The 23,424-nt window shown below is 40.2% G+C and overlaps 1 protein-coding gene across 1 annotated transcript; it reads right to left on the bottom strand.

Moving 5' to 3' along the window:
* Positions 1-224: 224 nt before the first annotated feature.
* On the bottom strand, positions 225-22,946 carry OBI1 (ORC ubiquitin ligase 1). Its single transcript, XM_074930996.1, has 6 exons — positions 22,788-22,946; positions 17,936-18,071; positions 16,893-16,984; positions 15,020-15,268; positions 11,581-11,669; positions 225-2,589 (listed from the first exon to the last, which is right to left on the bottom strand). The coding sequence occupies exons 1-6, from the start codon at positions 22,857-22,859 to the stop codon at positions 1,083-1,085; spliced, it is 2,145 nt and encodes a 714-aa protein (XP_074787097.1). The 5' UTR covers positions 22,860-22,946; the 3' UTR covers positions 225-1,082.
* Positions 22,947-23,424: the final 478 nt, after the last annotated feature.

Below are 23,424 nucleotides of genomic sequence, written 5' to 3'. Positions count from 1 at the left end.
GTTGACCTATGCAATACTTTATGGAAGAGTCACCTCCAGAGAGGCCGAAAGCCATTTCCATCAACTGTATCGATGCTGACACTGGAACGGTAATATGTCTAACAAGGAGGAGGAAAGGAGATTTGATTTTTTTTTTTTTTTTTGTATATAAGCTCACATTTATGTTTTACAAAATTTACAATATCTATTTTCCAAATTGGGGGGGGGGGGGAGTTTGTCGATTCTTTTTTTTGCTAATTTAATATTTGAGGCAACATCAAGGATTACAGTGCTTATAACATGTTTTATTCAATTCACATAGAAAAGCATGCAGTATTAATGTAAAATGGTACAGTATTAATGTAAAATGTTCAGTGCACATTAGGTAAACAAGTCATTAGCATACAAACCCATTTTTATGGTCTACACAGGCATACTAAACACATTTAGAATAACAATGCTTTTTGGGAACTAAATTAAAAATTGTGCTTAATTTCAAAAAATACAAGCCATGTTTGCAGTGTTAAAGAAGAGATGTTTTCTAAGTGACGTGCTATAACCCTGAAAAGAAAGAGGCTGCTAGCTTACACCCACTTAAAACAAGAGTTTCAGTACAGTGCTATGAAACAGTCCAAGCAGCAACATTTCCTCTGGGAGGCAAGTTTTATGGCAAAACTGACATTGATTTATAGCAATTTGAGGAATCCACAGGATATACAGCCAGTAGTTGCCTTCCATGCACAAAATGTAATCTTTAAAACAAATTCTTACATAAATGACTGATTTGAAAGACCACTTAAAACTGTCCTGTTCAAGGGAGTCATTAGCTGTGCTCACAACTGGAAGATCATGTAACCTGAAAACTTAAAAAGAACATCCAAAAACCCCAAATCCCCAAGTAAACAAAATGCCCAGCCAAAGAAAAGCATCTGGAATGGTTCTTCCCTAGGAAAGAGCTTGTAATGGGCAAGGGAACGTTCAGTTTTCACATAGTAGAAAAAGACAGGATCAGATTGCATGGAAGTCATTAAAAATTAAGTTCACCTGTAAATATTAAACATTTGCAGGTTGACGACTGAGTCACGTTCGATTTCCAAGCAGAGTCAGTTTTTGGTGGTTTTTGACGGACTAGCACTGGAAAGGCTGCTTTGAATTTTCCTCTTGGTCGACTGACTGACATTTTTATTTTTCCTTTCAGCTATAAAGGAAGACACCCAAGGAGGATTAAGCTGATTGTGTAGGTCAGATGACATCTTTAAAAAACACGAACCAAACTTTTGTTCCTCAAACAACCTTTGTGAGTTACTGAACAGTAAACTCTGGGAAAAGTCTCTCTGAAATAAACAGTTTGGAGGTTTGATATCACTAGGTGCTACATTTTGGCCTGTAAACAGTGGAAAATGGTCATTCATATCTAGCTCAGATGGGGAGAGAATGGAAAACATAGCAGGTTTCCAGCCAGTTCTGCCAACTGCTAGATCGCTTGTCTCTTGACACTTCATACTCTGTTCCTCATTCATCTCTTCCAGTTTCTTCTCAGTTTCATTCAGGAGCTTAGAGCACTCTGTTGACTTTGAAGAATTATCAAGATCGGAGGACTTGAAATTATAGCATGGACTCTTGCTGTTGTCTGACTCAGACATCATTGAGTCCAGCTCGGAAATTTTATCGAGGTAGGCAGCATCCATAGATGCCTCGCTGGAGGTTCTTGTGCGGTTCATTTCAGAAGAGCAGAGAGTATGTAGCCTTTTAGGTAAGCAAGAACTTGTTTTATCACTGGACTTTGCTGCTGTCTCATCTGACTGACCAGCTACTGCGTTTTGCCCTGATTCACCAAAATCTAAGTTCTCAGCAAAGTTTGTGGGGCAGGTCGCCCAAAAACCTGATTTTCCTGTAGTAAAACAGTTGAGCTTCTTTCCACTATTACAACTGCTTGTGCTGTGTTCTGGAGAGTCTTTGCTGCAGTCATCTGAAGTGTCACAAAACTCTTCAAATTTCAGCTTCCTCAGGAATGTTGATGGTTTCCTTGCGTTTTCTTTTCCATCAGGAGTGTTCAACTGAAGGCGACTGAGAGACAGAAAAGGAGTGCATGGTGGTGGAAGATCATAAAGTTCTTCTTCATCCTTATATGGGGTACATTCCTCAATTTTATTCCACTGCTCTTCTAAGCAGCCATCCATATTTGTAGTGTTTTCATCCAGGAGAACCCCATGACATCCTGGAAATAGTTCTTTCTTTGGGGGACACTGGGAATTTGAACCATTTGAACCATTTTGACTAGAAGAGCTTAAAGACGTTCCACCACTTGTCAGCTGTTCGAGACTGTCAGGACTTTGACTGGTAGTCAAAGCTTTTTTCTCCTCAACTTGGGTTTTCAAACATGTTGTATCTTCACTGCTCTCAGCTCCTTTAGTATCTGTGGAAAGCACTCTCTCACAAACAGCACTCACTGTCTGAGTTCCTTCGCCTGTATTTTTCAGCTGTAAAAGCTGACACTCCATTTCTTCTATGTATTTATCACTTCTTTCCAGTGCCTTTTTTAGACGGTTCATTTCACGTTCACTTTGTTCTACTTTGGACTGAAGTGCAGCTACTGTAAACCTACCAAACCTGCAAGAAATAAAAAAGACAAAAAAAAAAAAAAATTAAGCTGGAAAAAGCCATTCTTGTGGTGCTTTGCAAGCTCATTTCAAGAAAGAACAAAGCTATTAAACACTTTTGTTAATTTGAAATCAAAAGTCAGAACTTTTCTCTGCTAGTTATGAAAAAAGAAAAATTCTTCATATATAATGTACAGGTGGATGTGAATACCTGAAAAGCCAAAATTAAACTATTAGTGGTAGTAAGGCAATAACAAGCAGATTACCCTTCCAGGGGCTGGTTCTATCAATTCAACTCAAATATGCATGAAGAATTATCCCCTAAAACAATGGCAAAGATTTATGATAACATTTGAACAGTGGTCCACATCTTGAAATATTTACATTCAATCATTTTCCTACAGTACAGCAGTGTTTTACAATACATTTCTTACACAATGTCACCTTGTCAAATATAAAATGCCAATATGAAATTCAGAAATTGCAATAGTCCTTTGAGGTGGTTTAAATACTTACATAGACCATTTCAATTATGTTCCTGTTAGATATACAGCTTTTTCTCAGCCACTGCGTGGATGGTACTTCCACTTACTTCAGAGTTACTTGGTTTTTTGAGCTTTACAACTGGAACAATCTAATTTCTTCCTTGACTCCAATACAAAAAACCTGCCACTTGTGGTTTGTGAAAGTTGTGTGTTCGTGGGGCTTCCAGCTTAAGCACATTTTCAACTGCCAATATATGGTCTTGCCTTTCCCCCATCCTCCACCAGCTTTCAAGACTGACCTTCCCCAGAGGGCAGGTGAAGGTTTCAGCTATATGCCCTGACTAATTCTAACCTGTCACTGACAGGTGGGCACCAGGGAATTCCCTGCTCCATTCGAGGCTTTCAATTTACAGAAAGAAAAAACAATTAAAGTTCTGGTATTATTAGGAAGGAGGGAAGGACCTGCAGCCAGCCTACAATCCTGACACGTAAGGTTTTCTATCACAAAGAAATGACAATTCTGTATGTGGGCTTACACTAACCTCCGCTTTCCATCTTGCAGCTCCATGTTACAGCACAAGTTTATGTTCACTCTTCCAGCAAAAACACTGCCTGGAATTTCCATCCTGTTTCTCTGTCTGGCGGTCCCTCCTTCAGCATCTTTCAGAGTCACAGGGAATTCACACTCCATTTTCCCCATTCCATCCCCTCACCCCTCTGCAAAATGCTCCCCCGCCCTGCAGCCTTCAGACTAGTGAGGTCTGAAGGTGGTCTATCTGTGGCCTGTGACTATGCTGACAAAATATCCATGAATCTAAACATGCATTTCCAGCAAAGAACCAAACTGTATTTTGTTTATTCAACTCCTGAACCTAAAGCAGTAGGAAACTGCTCTATGCTGACAACGACAATACAGTTAAGTGGGTGGTCAGGGAAAGGAATAAGGGGTATCACAAGACCCAGACAAATCTGGCATGAGTGACCAGATCTACTGATGTATTTCACTGTTCCACTGCTTCTGCATATTTAAAGGACTTTGAAGATTTTGGTGTAGATGGTTCAGTGGTGGAGAAGATTCACCCAACAGTCTAAGCTGGTTCTTTCACAGAACTGCTGGGTGACTGCTTTTTAAATCAGATCAACCGGAGCTCCACGCCATTTTGGTATGTGCCACTCACTGTTTTGTAGACAAGAAATGACAAGGTAGTAATTTTATATTTAAAATAGGAGTGTTCATTTAGTAAGTTTTTTTCCCCTACACAGGGAAAAACACAGTGGCTGGATTGGAACTCTATCAAGGGAAGAACTTCCCACCTCTGCATTATCTCCACTCAATTACCTCTGTCTTTACAAAAATGAAGAGAACATTTTTCATTTGCTTACTCTATAGGTAACAAGTTTTTTCAATTGATTATAGCAGTTTCTCCATTTCTGGTTGCATGCAAGAGGGAAATGGGAGAAAAGGTGCACAAGACTTTCTTCCTCTCCCCTATGAAACTGACATAAAAGCAGAATCACAGGCAGCCCAGGAATGTTTCAATTATATTTTCAGGTGAAGGGGGTTACAATGAAATAAGCATCCTCATATACAACACATTTTGGCTTATTCCCTCCTTCAGTATAGGGAATTCAGATTTTGGTTTAAAATACTGAAGGAGCCACTGTAGCATAGCAGGGCCCAAGCAAGACCCTTTCTGCTTCCTACAGTGATCCAAAAGTATTTATTTTGCCTTTCTCTAACAGACCTGCTCACACAGGAGAAAACCCTATTCTGCTTAATAAAGGATATAAAAATGATTAAAAAAAAAATTAGCTTAATAGCCAAGTGAAAGATGAGGAAAAATGCTTATGTAAAATAAGCAAGATTTTCTGGGGTCTGCTGTAACAGACACTTTGGCGTAAAAATTAAACATGTTTACATTTATATGCATACCTGGCAATTCCTTTTTAATGGAAGAGTGGTGTAATATGTTTATTTAATGCAAGAGGCATTAGTGACAGCCTGAGATTTGCTTCTGAGGAAGAAGCACTGTATTCTCAAGTGCAACTTTTATAACAAGTGTCCTCAGGTTAAAAAAAAATACAGTATGTTGTTCAAAGTAAAATAGCATCACTAATATGTTAATTGTTGTGGAGGGATGTGCTTGGGAATTTTGGTTTTCAGAAATGGAGCATGTGACATGCTGCCTACAGTTACCTCTGCAGTTAAGCACCAGAACAGCAGTTGCTTTCTGTTCCTGCTTTGAGACTTGCATATATTTATTTCCCAAATTTTCAAGGACATGGATTAAGACAGCCATATTAAAATGCACATATTTAAACCAATTACTCCAGACCAGAGCATGACGTAGGTGTCTTAGTGACTGATCTGGCAGGTCAGCAAACAGTTTAAGACATGCATATTTTTGTTAAAGAAGCCAGAACCCTCCCCATTTCCCCAAACCGATCTGCTAAGAGATTTCTTCCTCTTTTGCCTTCAGACGTAGAGTGAGCTGTGCCATAGCCAAAAAGTTATGGTCTGATCATAATAATAATAATAGAATGCTGTACAGTTACATGAAAATAAATTAAAGTTTGGTCTGACACTTTGGATAAATCATTCTTTCTGAAGTATTTGAACAATTTCACACTTGGTAACAAGTTGATCTGTTCTTCAATAGAAGTTAAGGTATTTGTCATACATGTGGTAAAGAGCTCTTTTCATATCCTCATGTATGGACAAAGTATTTGTCCTGTTCTCTAGGGCCCTGTTCTCTAGTTGTATCACTTAATGAGTTTGTACCTTGCTGCATTTGTTCCAAGTACATTCCTTTTAAGAAAACTGAAAGCCCAAAGAAACTCGTGGTGACTTGTACAGAAAGACATTTCAGGTGGGATTTGGATCCTTCAGCACAGACATCTAGTGACATTTTAGATGGCCTAAGGTCTTTTACATTACTCCGGCTATCACTCTGGAAGGATACACATGTCCCATAGGTCCTGTATCACAGATGACAGCACCAGGTTGGTGTACTGGATATGTTACAGTGTCTGAGGTGGCACTGGATGTCTAGATGAGCACTTGAACCCTGTATTTCAGGAACTTTCCTCAGAGTCCTTCTTCTAGTCCCAGAATGATTATAACTTGACAACAATCAGAAAGTTGTAGTCAGCTCTCACCTAGAGTGAGCAAGAAGACTAACATTATAGCTATGTTTGAGTAACCCTCTTTCACATTATTCCACCACTGCTCCCTCAGTTATGTCTGAGTACTGAAGATGTCCATTTAGAAACTGTTTGGGAAGTTTAATAGTCTCTCACCTACGAAAGAAAAAAAAAATCAGTTGTTTCTTCTCTTATCTATCAGTTTTGCAAATGCAGCTTTAGGATTTTCTTTTCACACATCTGTGACCACTGACTGTAGCAAATCTATCTAGTTGAGCCCTTAACTCTTATCAACTCAGTTTAAAACCACACAAACTCATACAAACATTTCTCTTTGTGGATAGTAAGCAGCTGCAGCAAATAATTTTCCTGTATAACCATTTACAGAAGACTGGGGCAGCAAGGATGCCATGGAAGATGATTCTCCAGTTCTAATCACCTGATGGCCCAGACTGGGAACTGCCCTGCAGCTCAGATAGATGAGCATGATCCATCCTCCAAAGCAAACAAAGGGTGAGAAGTGGGAAATGACACTGTAGTCAGGGCTTGTCACAGTTCAACGACAGGGCAATGCCAGTGTGCACAACCAAACCCAGTCCCATCATTTAGATACATATAATTCACTTGGGTTCTGCAGTTAGATGGGAAGAAAGAGCTCATTTTCTAAGCTTGTAAAAGAACAAGTTATTTTCAATATAAGCAGTAAGTCCCCTCCATCAAACAGTTCAGACAGTACAAACCAATCTGAAGACACATGGCTTTCCTTACACAAACTCTCCTAAGCATTAGGGAAATCCACTTTCTTCACATTACATGAGTAAGTGTAAGTTTTACTGTTTGTTGGATGACTGTAGAACAGCAGGATTTGAACAGAAGAACAGCCAAGGTACATTCTTTGAAAAGAGCTTTTCCTTTCACTTAGGGAATTGGGTGAGGTCAATCAAATGGTGCAAAGCCTCTGCAAGCATTTTACTACCTTTCAGTGAAGCAACACTGGTCTTCCACGTAAGAAAGACAGATTATATCTGATGTCAGTGAATAGCATAAGCCAGAAAGGATTACTTCAGAATTACTACCAAAAAAACCCACCAGAAAACCCACAAAACCAAGCAGTGAGATCAGAATGTTCTTAACCATTTTGCTTAAAGTTTAGATCCTTAGCTTGAACTGGGTACTTCCTCAGGATTGAGTGCTATGACTCAACTGAAAGCTGTTTTGAAGGCTACTAAATAGCATTTTTTCCTATCTACTTTTAAGGCCACATGGCAACTGGTTTTTGAAGATGACAACTCCTTTGGGACAGCAAGCTTGCAGGGAGCTGAGAAAGAAGCTCCATTTTCTATCAAGGAAGATAGCAGTGTTCTTACCCTTCTGCACCCTGGACACAGGTTACTAGAAGCCTATTTGTAGGCTCAGTGAAACACAGACTGAATTAAATAGTCTGTCATGAGCTGAAATATTTGAGTTAGACAAGAATTCAGTGTTGTGCAGAATGACCTAAAAAGTCAACAGCCTTAGATTTAGATGTGCAGGTACCTGAATTCACAAATCTAGACAAGATAAACAGTAAAACTGGAGAAAAAAAACCCCAAAACCTAAACAGTGACAATAAAACAACTCATAAAACAGAAAAGAGATAATGCAACAATTTTCTGCATGTTACATATAGTTTTTCAGACTGGGATTTTAACTGGCAGAAGAAATTAAATATTTAGGGAAAAGACTCCTAGGAAGCCTAGAAGTCTGGTTCAAGCTAATTTGAATCTAACCATTCATAAAATACACTATACCCTGGAGTAGATGGACTTGCTAGTTATTCTCCTTCAGGTAAAAAGCAAACATCCCTTTGCCAAAAATGCTTTTAGATCCATTGTGCCTTGCCAATAGACATAACAGTTTTCTATTTTAAGTAGAGCTGGAAGTAATAGGGCTTTATCATCCTGCAAAACTTAAGTTTTAGAAGTTTTCCTGTTCTGTATCAGGAAAATGGAAGTCACTGAAAATTCTTCAAAACAAAGAACAAAGAAGAAGCAAGCAACAAACTACCAAAAATCAGTCTGATTTGCCCGAGAACTGGGAGACTAACAAAGGTCTTTGTTAAGAATCAGAGCAAGAAACTTATCCCTACTTGCTTTTCAGACCTGTGTCCCAACTATATGGTGGTGTGGTATTCTGATGAAGGTCTACTTCCAAAAATGTTTCAGGAAAAAAAAAAAAAATCTAATCAATCTGCAGCATCAATTAAAAAATTGTGTAAAAATCCCTGACATGGCTGCAATATCAATTTTATTGACATACATGACATTTTTCAGCAGGTTTTAATGGATACAAACAAACAACTCAAGACTATGATAAAAGGAGTTTTTTATTGACCACTGAAGGAGGCTAATATTTTTCCTGTGATGTCAGAGGTAGAGTCTGTGTTACAAAGGGATCATTCACCTGTCAGTGTTTACTTTGCTATAAAGCAAAGCCTACTAAAATAATTTAGGCTTTGATATTTAGCCCCAATATTATCATGTACAAAATTAACTACATTTGAAATAAGGGGACTGAATACTGACAAATCCTTTCAAAAATAATTTGATACAAGTTTTAGTTACCTAGACAGTTTTTTAAGCATGAATCCATACCTGACAATCTGAAGCCAAGAAATATATGACAAATGAAACAATTTCAAAGATCCAATCTGGCAGCTATTTTTAATTGTACTAGAAAGCCATTCAGAAACTTTTTCCAAAAATTACCTTCTGAACAATTCTGGATAAAGTACACTGAAATAACTGTACTGGCAAATCAGTGTACCTGCCCTGGAAAGTTTCATTATAGCGATACTGTTGGGCTCTGATGCTTATGCCTTCAATTCTGATTTCATAAGCAAGGTAGGAAAACAGCTGCTGCAACCCCTGCTCAGTGTGTGAAGCCTAGTTGAAAGATGTTTTAGATATTATCGAAGTTTGCCATCAGAACTGGAAGAACATTTTAAAAATGTATTTTTGTTAGGTCTGGTCTAAATATTGACCACACTAATGATTACAGGGGTGAAAGTTAATTTATAAAATCTGCTAACAATGCTAAGATGGGAAAAACTTCCTAACACCTGAAGGATGTAACTGGAATTCAAAAGAATTGTTTTAAGTTTGACAGGTGCATCAAGACATGAGTTTGAAGAAAGCAACTAAATGGGTAAAGTCCCACATTTTGAAAGGGGACATCCGCAGCACAAATGCAGAATGAGGCAGGAACATAACTTTCTAAGTAGCTGTTTAGCCGGACTGGTACTGGCCATTTACACCAGAAGTGCCAGATAAAAGAAAGCAACAAAAAGGATTGTAGGATATCAATATAAGATAGCTTATATTGATATTTCAGAGTATCACTATAAGATGTTGTAGCAAGATACATGACAGTTTTTCTGCTCTACTTAGTGCTACTGAGGCTTCATTTGAAATCTAGTGTGCAGTTTTAAGCACTATTGCTTCAGAAAATCATAGACACTGGAGAGCCCTGAGAGTACAGCAAAACCAAGAGAAGAAGTAAACTTCTGACTAAGTCACACTTATCTAGAAGAATTGGAAAAACTCAGTCCAGAAGACATGACTAGGACTGAATGGGTATAGGTAGGGTGAATAAAAATTGCTGAATTTAAGGTGCGGAAGGGTTTCTTCCAGGACAATTTTTCATTGGCAGATACTTAAATTCTTGTAGTACACCACTGGGCTCAAAGTAAAACCAAAACTGATGATAGCAAAAGCAGTGCAGAGACATGCAACTGTCCACACTCCTGAAGCATTAGAACTGTTGTTGGCCCAGTTTAAGCCTAATCTAACTCATGTGCTCAATTCCCATGCACATTTCTAGAGTTTGCATGGGCCAAAGATCATTCCCAACAGACAGGTAGAACATGACTATTTGTTCTGGAGACTATTAATAGTAGAGAAATGGACAGGCCAATCTAGCTGTCATCTGGGTTGCAAAACACACCTCGACACTGTCCAATTTCTAGTAACATTTGGCTATATCTGTACTTCTAAAGAAGAAAGTGACTGGCTATTGGTTTAAGCCACACTGGCAAAAGATGGGAAAATAATCAGCTTGCAACAAAGACTAGTTCTTCACACCCCTACCCCTGAGGTATCTAATTTTTCTGAGCAACAGCCTGCACAAGCTAGAAGAAACAGAAATTCTCTCCACTGGGGAGTTTACCTGACATCAGTAAAGTAAAAATCAAGTTAGATGATCTGGCTCTTCTTTTCTAGGATTTATTTAGTTACATCTATTTACTTTTCAAGTTTGCCATCCTTGCTAACTCACTCTCAAATATTATGGAAAAAGATATTTCGTCCCATTAAAGCCGTCTCCACTGCCAAGCCCTTAAACAGGGCTCTGTCTCCCTTATTAGAGGGCTTCGGGGCAGAATGTACTTTTATGCGTTTAACAGCACAGCACAAGTATCACACATCTTCTTTTCTGTGGTCTTGAATGACAAGCACTGGCAAGTAAGCTCTCTATAAGGATGAATTTAATCTTCCAGCAAGTGAGTTGTGAATGAGAACAAAGATCCAGAGGGCTCTCACATAACAGAGGTGCCCCCAAATCCTCTTCCTCAAAAGGACCCTATAAACCTTTAAAGGTCAATGCTGCTCTTAGCTTTTTAAGTTCTAAACCAATGAGAGAAAAAGGGTAGAAAACCAATGAGAGGAAGTAACACAACTTTAAAAATATGAACATGTTGCTTCACAAAGTGCTTCCAAGGAGAGGTACCTTAGCACACAGCTGTAACCAGTATAGCAAAGTTTCCGATTTTTGAGGTCATTGTCATTGGTGCTTTAACTGTTTAAGACAGAGTATTCAACACAGGTGTCAGTTCTGGGAATGATGTTCTTACACTGCTGAAGCCAGATTCTACATATCTTGCCCAGACACAAAGCTATCAAGGACTTTCCTTGAATAGAGAGCCTAAAGTCCACAGAACAAATCCTGAAGGCAGCATAAGGAAGAACAAAACAAAACGAAATACAAACCAACCACAACATCCGCACTCAGTCACAGACCTTTGACCGTATACCAGAGTTAGAAATTTGCCAAAATCAAAAGTAAGTTAACTAGAATTCAACTAATAAATTCAGTCCTTCAACACTGGCCAGATAATACAAGGAATAGCACTTGTAGTCATGTCATATTTCTTCACTGTAGACAGGCTGCTATTCTGTAAGTTGCATTTGTCACACAAGTCTATGAGAAAAAAAATTCCAAAGTCCACCTGGAGACACATATGCAACAGCATGTACACCACCAGTTTTAGGTTAAAGTCCTACAACAGTTAAACAGTCTATAAATAAAATATGATAGCTTTTAAAATATTCACATACTTTTGGGGTGATCTACTATCAACTTCAGCTTTTAGTCGCAAATTCTCTCTTAAAAGGCTATTGTTTTCCATGCTCAGTTTCTTATTAGCCTAAGGAAAAGAAAAGGAAAAAAATAAGTATACAGTAAAACAGAAATTACTTCTAATATTTATAGGACAACCTGTTTCTCCTTTTTAAAGATACAGAACTAGAAATGTGAAGGCAGGAAGCAGCCTTCAGACAGGACACCACTTAAAAATCACCATGGGAAATGGCTTGCAAAACTGAATAGCGAACAGACATTTTTTATTTATATTCCCAAAATACATTGCAAATGTCCTATCTAGGGAAATAAACACAGCTATGTTAGTTAGTACAGAAAGTCATTAAGGAGATGTACTAATGGCAATTCCATGTTTTTTTTTTCCACATGACTAAATATGTTAAGTACATTAACATTACAATGTGCAGGTATCAGCAAAACTTATGTTGAACAGTTTCCTCCATTCCAAATTAGAGGAGCATTACTTTGGTTTTTTGGCTTGTTTTTAAAGCATAGTTATCCTGTGGATGTAAATCCATTACGACAAGCTATTTGCAGTCTTTCTTCACTTTCTTCCAGGACATTGTGATTAAGGCTCCTGACTCACAACACTTCTTACTCCTTGAATTGAGGTCAATTCCTCCTTCTCAGTTCAGCAGACACCCTTGTTAACAAGATACTTCATATGAAGAGAAGTTTTCCTGTCGCTGTGTTTCAGAACAATGAATGCCACTATCCTAACAAGCAGAAAATAATCCTCGTACTTCACAGTCTGCTCAGTCTCTGTATGCTGAAAACAGCACCACCAGTCCAAGACTCGTAATTCATAGCCTCAATTAGATGACGCTTCCACGTTGTAATAAAAGTATGATCTAGAGTTAGATCTGAAGAAGGAGCTATGCAACTGGGCTCAGGAGTGAAATGAACTTTTCCAGAAGCATCAAACAGTGCAAGAAGAGAGGCAGAGAACTCTTAAATGCTTATACAAATATTCCCAGCATCCTCTCCAGGTGAAGCTAAGACAGTGGAAAATAGGGGGAATGGAGCAGAAAGAAATAAACACATAGTGCCCCTGCCCTTTCCAGCCAACACCACAGTATTTCTAGGGGCAGAAAGAGTAGAGACTTCTGGTGAAGAAGGAATGGGAAAGGTGAGCCCAGGGCTTGGGTGCCTGAGTGTCAACTATTTGGTATTTAAAAAAGAAAAGAAAAAAAACCTATCCTGAAAGCAATGAACAAGAATCCAGGACACCTCACTTCCAAATGAGCATCAAACCATTTGACACTGTGGCCAAGACCTTTCAAGAGACAAAGACACACCATTCCTCCAGACACACAACCAAACAGGAAACTGCATGAATTGTGTAGAGTTTGTAGGCTGGGCATCCACCTGGCACACGGCAAGGCAGGACTGAATCTCTTTGGTGTTCTTCTTCCAGAGAGTGCTCTATCCTCCCAGACAGTAATCTGCAAGGGATCCTCACTTGCAGCACAATGTCTAGATTAATGAGTTCATACAACTGCATTATTAATGAGCATACTGTGTCTAGCATTTCTACTACTGGGTTTGTATCACCACTTCCATACTTGTTCTAACTCCACTCAAAGAAATAAAGCCTATCTTGGGAGTCTCTTCGCTAGGACATTAAGTGATAAAGGTGGCTGCTATTTCCTGAGTCAGTCTGGTTTTAAAAAAGAAAAGTGATTGGCAACCACAGTTTCAGAGGGACTCTGTCTCAATGGGAAATGATGGGCCATTGAAGCTTGTGAGTCAGGCACTTTAGGGGATAAGAAGGCTTCTGGTTCCAGATTGAGTGTAGGTGGGAAAGAGGTCTTACTGTTCAGACTGGGGTTGGTCAGTGAACACTCAGAAGTGAAATAAGGTCTAAAGAAGAGTCAAGTGACTTTGGGTACTTCTGGAATTGAGCAGATGCTGAACAGGGAACAGATGGGAAGAGAGTGTTGGACTAAATGATCTCAAAGGTCTCTTCCAACCTAAATGATTCTACGATCACAGTTTAAGACTTGGTCCCTAAAACCCATCTAAACCTTTATTTGTATCTAATCCTTAACCAAATTCAGAGACTCCATAAACTTAAAAGACTTTTCTTGCTAAGGCTTAAGTTATACTGAAAAAGTCCCAAACACCCCCCTCTGTCAGTCCCCTTCTATATTCTTTTTACTTAGCTAAGGAAAAAGTTAAAAACCTTAGGCACCACACACACACACACACAAAGAAGAGGCAGTACAATTTAACTTTGTGGGAGGGGTGGGGAATAAAACATTAGGCAGACAAGAACTCCTTGCTGCAAATCCCCTTTTGTCAACTACAAGTGACTCTGAAGTTCTTGAGACCCTCTTAGGAGGGCAGAAGATGCATCTCCGCCTGTAAAGTTGAGGTCTGAGTCTAGCTAAGCTGCTGAAAAAGCTAATTTCGGAAACTCAATTTATTCCTTTTACTGTTTATCACACAGTCCAATCAGGGCCAGAATTTTCTTTAGACTACAAAGAGGCAAATCTAGAACTGTCCCATTAACAACAGAATGGCAGAACAGTATAACGCAGGCCTCTGATTCTGTAGCACAGGAAAAGCGTTAACGCTATTAATGCTTAGTAACAACAAAAATGTTCTAAACACGTAACGCTTTGGTTTTGCAGGAGGCAATCCAGGATTCTTAATAGAAGAAATAAAGGCAGCATTTTGAATAAATGCAAGTCCAGTTCTTTCCACCTCGCCTTTCAAATTAATCTTGAAATTTCACTCTTCTTCAGTGTTTGAGGTGATCCTTCTTGTGCCCACAATTGTGCAAGCAATTTTTACTTAAATATCTTTTCACATGACTATCTCCTGCATCCCTTCTTCTGCAGTGTCAGTTTTTCTTTTATATTACATTCAAGATGTATAAAAAAAGCTGCAGGTTTCCAGTAAAGGATCTGATCATAAAATGCTGAAGCTTGTCTATTTTCGGTCAAAGGGTCAAGTTACTCTGTCTCAGCAAATTGCACCAAAAATATCGGCTAGCAAGGAGGGCAATAGTGCAAAATCTGCCTCAGCCAATTGTACCATGTTTGGCCACAGAATGTTGTAAAATAGATATATTATATAGATTATTGCAAGCCTGAAAAATCTGGTCATCAATACTGGTGACAAGTGCTACTATAATCCAATTACACATTCGTAGAGTGACAGAGGAGTTGAAGAAGAGTCACATACAAGACTCACTAGAACAAGCAATAACATCTGACACTTGCAAAGGCTATATGGAAATACTATGATACACCCAAGAGTCAGTGGAATCCAATTTTTTCCTCTTTCTTCTGGATCTATGAAGTACTCAGAGGTCATGCTAGCTCTCACTCCTATTTAACTAACATGAAACAGTTACACTCCAAAGATAGCTGAAGAAACATTTATTACCTCCTTTAGCTTTTCCACATTATCCATGACTTTTTCATATATATCATTGGCAGCTTTCAGTTTTTTGCTCCATTCCTCTGGGGTTTCTGGGCCACTGGTACTCGCTTCATTTGCTGACTGGCTAGTTTCCTCATTTTGGCAAGAAAAACCTGATGCTGTAGGATCCAGAAGAGATTTCAGCTGTGTCTGTAAACTGAGATTTTTACCTCTCAGATCTTCCACTTCTTTTTGCAGGGATTCTATTTCATCCTAAAGGTGTCAGAAATTCACAAGAATTAAAATAATGAATGTGATTAATTAAATAATACTGCCAAGTTCCCACGGCACTTTAGAAACATGGGTTCTGGCAAGCCCAGACGCATGCCTTCACTTACACATATATCTAAGTATGCTTATGTATTGTGCTCTAGGCAGGATTTTAATCAACCTGCACACTCAAGCATAGTGAAGGTTTTAGTGAAGGGAATCCCTTAACTACATAAAGGACCCTGAACAAACTGGCGGGCAGACCAAAAGCTTCAAAGCATTCAGCAGCATGAATCTATTATTAGGGCACTCTGTGGGAGGATTTCCTGTATCAAGAGGTTCTTAAGGTCGTCCTCTGCTGACTCATTTGCTGTTATTTGAGAATGTTTCTCTCATCATTCTGAAACATCACATGTTCAAATGCTGAAAGTCTCAAGATTCAAAATGGACAGAACACTGCCTGGAAGAAGCTGTTGCAGCCACATGAAACTAGCAAGATCTTAGGAAGGACTCTCAAAATACAAAGAACAAAGCTCTTAGCTGTATAGGTTTGAAGTCACAGAGAAGCAAAAACCTTCAAAAGCCTGTCATTAAAGGAAAAAAAGAAATAATTTATCCTGAAAACATGTCTTCTGCACTGTTCACCAACCTAAATACTTGAGTTGCTCAAGGTCAGATTACTAAAGGAACCTACGCACGGCATTTACAGAAATCCAAGGCATATTTTAATGAATAATCAGGTGCTTTTCTTTTCCACCAGCATGAGAACAACTGTTTAATTTTTTTTTATTTTTATTTTTTTTTTTTAAGAGATTTATGTTATCCTATGCCTAGCTGTGTGATTTTGGAGTTCATTCAATAGAAAGGCAGGAAACCTCCTTTTCCTGACTCCTTCTTTCATAGAGGATGAAAGATGCTGAGCTACAGGCAAGCTTGTCGTAAAAGACAGACCTTACTTCCCCAGTGGTAAGGATATATAGTGTCCGTTTCCTTTCTCTCATTCTCCTCCCTGAGATAGGCTTCCTTGCAAAATATGCCATGTCTTCACACTGCTGCTACTAAGGAAACAACAAGCTGAAAAAATAAACTAAACCTATTCCTTATTAACACCTTTTCCTAAGAGAACATATTTTTCCAGCAGAAGAGTGGAGATAAAATTCCAAGCATTTACTCACTTTCAGAAAACTACAAAGCAACAATTACAAAAATTAACCTATGCCAGAAGGTTACAGTGGGCAATATCCTTTAAGAAGGAATTCAGTCTCCCTGACCAACAGGGAATTACTTCAGAAAATGTTTGCATTTGCATTGAAGACAAAACAAAAAGCCCTCATCACTCAATATGCATAAAGAATTCCCACAAAACTATAGAACTGGCTGTATTTGGCTACCTGTAGCATAAAGAGAATATCACACTGACTTCAGCAGGATCACTTCAAGCATCAGCAAATGCTCTCGCAACCTTTGTCAGAAGGTGGGATTTTAATGCAGCTGAGTTTCATGCAGATCCAGTATAAACCTTTACTCAAAATAAAAACAACTGGACTCAAAGCAAAAGGACCAGTTGTTTGCAGTAATATAACAGTTGCAGTTCATCTGGAAAGTCAAAACACCCCCCCGTCCTTACCTCATATTCTTTGTGGAGCAATTCAAGCCTTGTTTTACGTAGGTGTTTTCTGACTGTCGGACTAAATATAGGATCACTCTCACTCGTTCCTCCTAAAGCAGCACAGGATGAAAGAAACACTAATATTTTGTTTCTTTTTTAGTCAATTCAATACTACTAATTCACCTTATAGCGCTTTTCATATTAACTACAAATACAGCTAATAGTGAACCAATCTACTACCATGGGAGATTTAAAGTCCTTTCACTTTCAGAACAGGTTAAACAGGAGTATCTATTAGTGATGTTTAGAAGTCAAAATCCTGCCTCATAGTAGGAAGACACTTTTGAATTTTTCAACTTTGTAATTGCCTTGACAGAATCCTATCTTAAGACCGTACTATTAAAACAGAGCTGGGGGGAGGGAAATCAAACGTACATTTAACTGGTACAAGACACTGTAAGTTTCTAAAGAGAGATTGTTCGATGTATTGTTCTCTCAGAACCAAACAGCAGAGATGACATTTTATGTCAAATAAAGATTGCAGTATTTCCTAGCTCTGGGGAAGTTCAGATCCTCATTCATATGTTGTAGCTTTGTCTTATTTCTGTGCTAATAGACATCTTCTTAAAAATAGAGCAAAAGGGAGGAAATAGTGAACAACAAAAAGAAAAAAGACCACATACTCATTCAAAATTTTGGATTTAAGTACACTGTTTCTCAGCTAAATGCTACTGTCAACAGATTGCAATGCATAGGTAGAGTACCTCAAGTGAGACGCATCTTTTTCAGGCACTGTCCAACTAAGATGTAAAAAACAACTACTAGAGCCAGGGCCTACTTGCTGACTTTAAATAATCTAGCCATTAATATACATATCATCTTTGGAATTTTTATCTTGTAGCTATTATATATGCTTCTAGAAAGATTTAAAGTCAGATATTCCTTAGACACTGGTAAAAAACACAAAAGAGAAAAAAAAATCCAGACATTTTTGGACTCAAAAGAATCTCCTCCAGCAGTAAATAACATAAAGTTATTTCAAAGCCTAAAGCTGTCCTTACCTATAATTTCCTTGCAAGGATTTTCAGGTGTGATGGGAATCCTGCAAGCTGGACATTGATTATTGTTCTTCAGCCACACTTCAATACAAATGGAACAGAAGACATGATTGTTGACACAGATGACCGGGTGACGGACCTTTTAATATTAAGGAAGGAAAAAAAAAAAAAAGGAAAGAAAGCAAACAGAAAGACACTATGAATACTTTAAAACTCTTTCAGGTAACAGAATACTAAACTACACTACTTCATCTTCCAGTGTAAGTCTGGTCTTGCATGAAAAAGACAGTGGTGTTTCACAGGGCTAGCCAGGAATGACCTCCTAACTCACACCACCAAACTTCCGTATTATTGAAGGCACCAAAGCTATAAACATTTTTACAAAACTAAGGTCCTTGATTCTAAGAGCTCATTAATACAGTGTGGCAGGCACCCTTCCTTCACCCCACAACCTCCACACACTGCAGCCAACCACTCCAGTGAAAATGAATTCACCTCCCTAGGTAGAAGGAGACCAAAAAGACATGCACTGACTGATTTTCAAAAGTGACGGAATGAGAGATTGCTCCTGACAACAACCAACACCTTGCCTTGGAAGAGCTGTCACTGAAACGGATAACGTTAGAGATTAACTCTAGCCTGCATGTAACCAGCTTCATGGAAATCAGCTTTAAAAAGGATAAGGGCCAAAACCACAGAGCAGAAACATGAACCAACAATCACTAATTCAAGCCTCCTGCTAGATATGCATTGCTACTAAATAAGTCATTACCCAAGAATGGGGCAGATAACTGAAGGATTATATATTCCAATCAGACACAGATCCTTTCAAGAAGCTTTCCCTTTCCTTCTGAAACAACAGGGTAAACAAACTTTTAGAAAATATTAATGACAATGCATTATTCTCTCTTGTCATTTAACTGTAAACCCTGTTTGAAATTGTGTCTAGAAGGACCCAATACAATACGGAAGAAAAAGACTTTCTCCTATATCTGTCTTACTGGAACTTCTGTTACAGCTTACTGTAATACACATTCTCAAACCTCTTAAGACTTGACGTTAGTATCTGCGTTAAGGGTCTTAGAAACAATTATTTGTTTTTCCCTTCACCCCTGCCTTTGCCCAAGAAACGTGTTTTGAGACACAGAAGTTAGTTTCTACGGTGTTGCACTTAAAACCCAAGTTCAAGACAATCCTTTCAACTTTAAAAGAAGTCCTCATCATCCCCAAGATCTTTCTCTTTCATTCTATTAGTATCAAACTAAAAATGAAAAATTAAATGTTGGCAGGGAGAAGCAAGCAACTGGAAAGGACAGCCAATAACCACTTCAAAAAACAGGTTAGATCAAAATTAAAAGGACAGATTAAATCATAGCCATACAATCAGTGCTGCACAAGCTAAAAACCAAGTGTTTTACCACTGAAATGCACATGGATCTGAATTAAGGCCCAGATCTGTCAGCTTCTTCTCCAATTTACTATCTATTCCTCTGTCACATTACATGATTCACAACATTTTTAAAACCTCCAATTCAACAGTCCTGGAAGCCAAAGGATTTATCTATACCCAAACAGAAACTCAAGTTACTGAAGGTGTGAACAGATAGAGACTAAGTGATTTCTCCAAGTGTCTGCACACTTTCACCTCTAATTAAGGAGGCTTTATTGCAATTAATGCAAGCATTAGCATACCGATGCTTTGGAAATGTTTAAATATTACAATTTCAATTATTAAGAAAAAAAATCGTGTTATTTCCTGCTTTTTATTACCAGAAAAAGAGCTTTCTCTGGTTTTCCCACCAGTATCTAGTAGAAAAAAACAAACAACTTTTTCTCTAGTTGTACTTCTTCCTTATTCAGAAGTAGCCTGAGAATAGTTATCCTGATGGCAGGATAGATACAGAGCAGAATAACATAAAATCCAAACAGTAAAAAACATTTCAGGGGTGTAGGTCTACCCTCTGGGGAGCAAGAGACCCTCAGCTACCCCAAACCTGACATGGAAGTGCACTTCTTGCAAGTGAATGATTACTCCCTATCTCTAGCAAAATACTAAGTCACATTTATTACCCTCCAGGGTACAGTGCTTCTGATTTACACACCTTTACAAGTTCCATTTCAGGGCTGAGGTTTATACTTTTGTTGGCTCAGGATCCACACAAAGCAATCCATGTGATGACAGCAGAAGCTGCTACTGAAATGTCACACAATGGCTGGGGATGCTGCTGCCCTTCACCGAGTCCCTGAGCCACCGACTGTGACAAGCCCGGGGGGTGGGAGATCGTGACGTCCTCATTACTAAAAAAGCATTTCACTTAAATTACAGCACAGTTCCAGTTCCTTAATTGACCAGAATGTCTAGAAAGACTACAGCTTACTTGAGAAGGCTTGATCAACTTGATTTTGAGCAATTTCCAAATTTTTCCCCCACACATGATGGGATTCCTACACAGATCAAAATCAAATCCTGTAACATCTATGTCACTTTGAAGTCACTTCTGGACCTTCAAGCAGCATTAACGGAGGAGCAGGTGCATGGAAAAGCGGGCACACTGATCCCAGTGAACAAACACCCAGACGTCCTAGGGGGTTTCAACAAGCACAGAATTGTGTGCCTGACCCAAAGAAACTGTCAACACCAAAACAAACAGGAGAGAGCTTCAGTCATTCTAGGATGAGTAAACCTAACAGCCTGATGCAGATGGCTTCTGATCTGCTCACTAATTAGGAATACAGACACGTGAGAAGATAGCCCAGTCTGTGTTAAAAGAACATTCAAGTAACAAACATGAAATTTATCCAGGCAATTAATTCGTATTATAAATGATTATTTGCATATCTTGCCAATGTATTTATGACACTGTTCACATTAACAATATGGGTCAACGTGCCATGTGTTTCCAACCCCACAGATTTCTGCTTCATTAAAAACAATGAGTGGTCAAAATCAGTGAGTGAGTTTCTCTTCAATATCTCTTTTTATCCCCTCGTCATGATGCACAGTGAATAGTTTCTATTCTGCAGTTAGTCCTTTGCGAATTTTGCAGAGATGGCAAGAGGTACATTCTGATTGTAGGGTGGGCCTTCTACTCAATTTGAAGCCTATGCTACAAACCACAGAAGTATCAGAATATGTCAACCCTCTATGACACTTTCAGCTCCTCCAGCAAGATTTTTCCCTTAATTTAAACTAAGTAACTTTTTCTTCCTTAACTTACACTTGAGAAGAGCATTTTCTGATTAAGTTCTTCAATGAAATTCCAAGCTAGAGATATGTATTTAAGAAAAAGGACAGAGCTGTCAACTCTGGCAAAATTTAAACAGCTTCACGCGTCTAAAAAAGGAAAGCATACAAATACCTTTATTCCAGGTATCACCAATAAATTCACTTATATAACGTTAATATATTACCTCACTGCAAGATACCAAGAAGAGTGTGGAAATATCTTCCAGTACAAACTTGGAACATCAATTCCTGACCAACTCCAGAAAAGAAGTGGAAGTATGAAGCAGTGACTTGAAATAGCCCAGTCGCTTTATAGCAAAATACAAATGAACACCTAACAAATCTATCAAGTGTTCAGATTAGAAAGTCTCTAGGATCAGTTTCAAATAGCAAATACATCGTCAGTTTGATTTCACTCTCCTCTTTTTCAAGAGTATCCATTCTGCATTACAGACACAGTAGATTTCTATACTCCATTTTCATTAAACAGATAAATAGGAGAGGGAACAGGACCACAGGCAGGAAGTCTTGCTCAGTTTCCACAGAAAAGCCAAGAAATGAATAAACACGGCTGCTGAAAGCATCACTCTCTGTCAGAGTTAAGAGTGTTGAGAAAAAGGAAATGTCTGACTACTTCCACTATCAGCGCTACACCTCCTTAATACATCAAGCGCGCCTATTCTTTTGTTATTGCTCCAGCAGTAAAGGTCTCAGAGTAAAGGCCACGTGAGGTAGAAAGAAACTGGACAGTAAATGCCAGAGTAGGCTATTTCTTCCCTTGTAATTAGAGTTGTGCTTTAAGAAGTTTGTTTTGTTTTGTTTCGGAGAGCAAGAAAACAAAAAAGTACTGGGGAATGAGCAAAGAATTTGAGAAGCAATTAGTGACAGCTAGGAAATTAGCTCTGGGGCTTTTAGAGAAGAACAGACTAGCAAGAGCCCTCCCGCTTCCCGAGGGAGAAGAGAAAGGGACTGAGAAAAGGTCAGAAAGAGGAAACGAAAACTTTTTCTCCAGATTGCTGCAGTTTCGCTCAATACTTTTAAAATCCACTTGGTTATACATCCCCCTCTTTGTTTCACTTGTCCTCCACGACACAGCACCACGCTCAAACGTAAACTCACCCAGTATTTTAAAACAGATTACGCTACCGATACCGGAAGAAAAAAACCAAACCTCAAAACCTTCACGCTGGGAGCCATACACCCATGTTTTGGTGCGGGGGCAACCTCGGGGACTGGGGCCCGCAGCCCCCTCCAACAGCCTCCGGGAGGTTCCCGCCGGAGGGCCGCACGGTTCCCACCATCCCAACGCCGGCAACAAACCTCGCCCGCAGCCGAGAATGCCCCCCCGAGGGACAGGGCCCCCTCCTCCCCGAGGTGGGACCCCTCACCACCCCGAGCAGAAGAGACACCCCCCGCCCTTGGAGAAGGGACCCCACACCCCTACTTTCTTCCCAGCGCGGAGCCGCAGCCCATCAGAAGAGACAGACCCGGTGGGCTAAGGGCTGCGGGCCACGGCGGGGCTCCCCGCGCAGCCGCCGGCCGGGCTGGGCCTCCCCCTTCCCCCGGTCCCCACCACCGGGCAGCCCCTAGGCGGGGGCGGGGGGGGAAGGGCAGCGGCGGCGCCGTTACCTTCCCCAGGCAGATGTGGCAGGTGATGGGCAGCGTGAGGGACAGCGTGACGCTCGGCCCGTGCTGCGCCATCGCGGCAGCCCGGCCCGGCTCCGCCAGCAGAGGAATCCCGCGGGCAGGCGGGCAGGCAGGCCGGCGGGCGGTAACGGCGGCGGCAGCGGCCCCCCGCCAGCCCCGCTACGGCAAGCCGGCGAGGCCAAGCCGCCGCCCGGTGGAGGGAAGGCGGCGCGCGTTTTTCGCAGCGCTCCCCTGGAGGGCGGACGGGAGCCGCGGCCCCCTCACGCCTCTGCCCGCCGCCGGGCGGCTGCTGCCCCCCGCGCGTCCCCCCACCGCCGGCCGCCACCGCGAGAGGCCCGGCCTCGGGGCTAGGCGGGGGCTCGCCGTACCCGCCGGGGCAAGGCCAGGCCCGGGCCCGCGGAGTTGCTGGCCTACGCGCGGCCTTCTGGAGGGGAAACACAGCGCGGTGGGGAGCGCTTGGTAAAGGACCCTTGTAAGGAGGAGGCCTACGCGGTTACAAGGGCTCTCCTTTCCCCTTATAAACCTGTCCCTCGCTCAGGGTTCATTGTGCTGAATTAAGTAAATCGCCGTTTTAATCCTGTTAATTCCCCCGAGTCTTCTTCTGAGCGTTTCCCATGTC

This window comes from Athene noctua, chromosome 1, assembly GCF_965140245.1.
Source record: "Athene noctua chromosome 1, bAthNoc1.hap1.1, whole genome shotgun sequence".
NCBI classification, from domain to species: Eukaryota; Metazoa; Chordata; class Aves; order Strigiformes; family Strigidae; genus Athene; species Athene noctua.
Note: the sequence above shows the minus strand (reverse complement) of the source record. Positions and strands in the feature narration are given on the sequence as shown.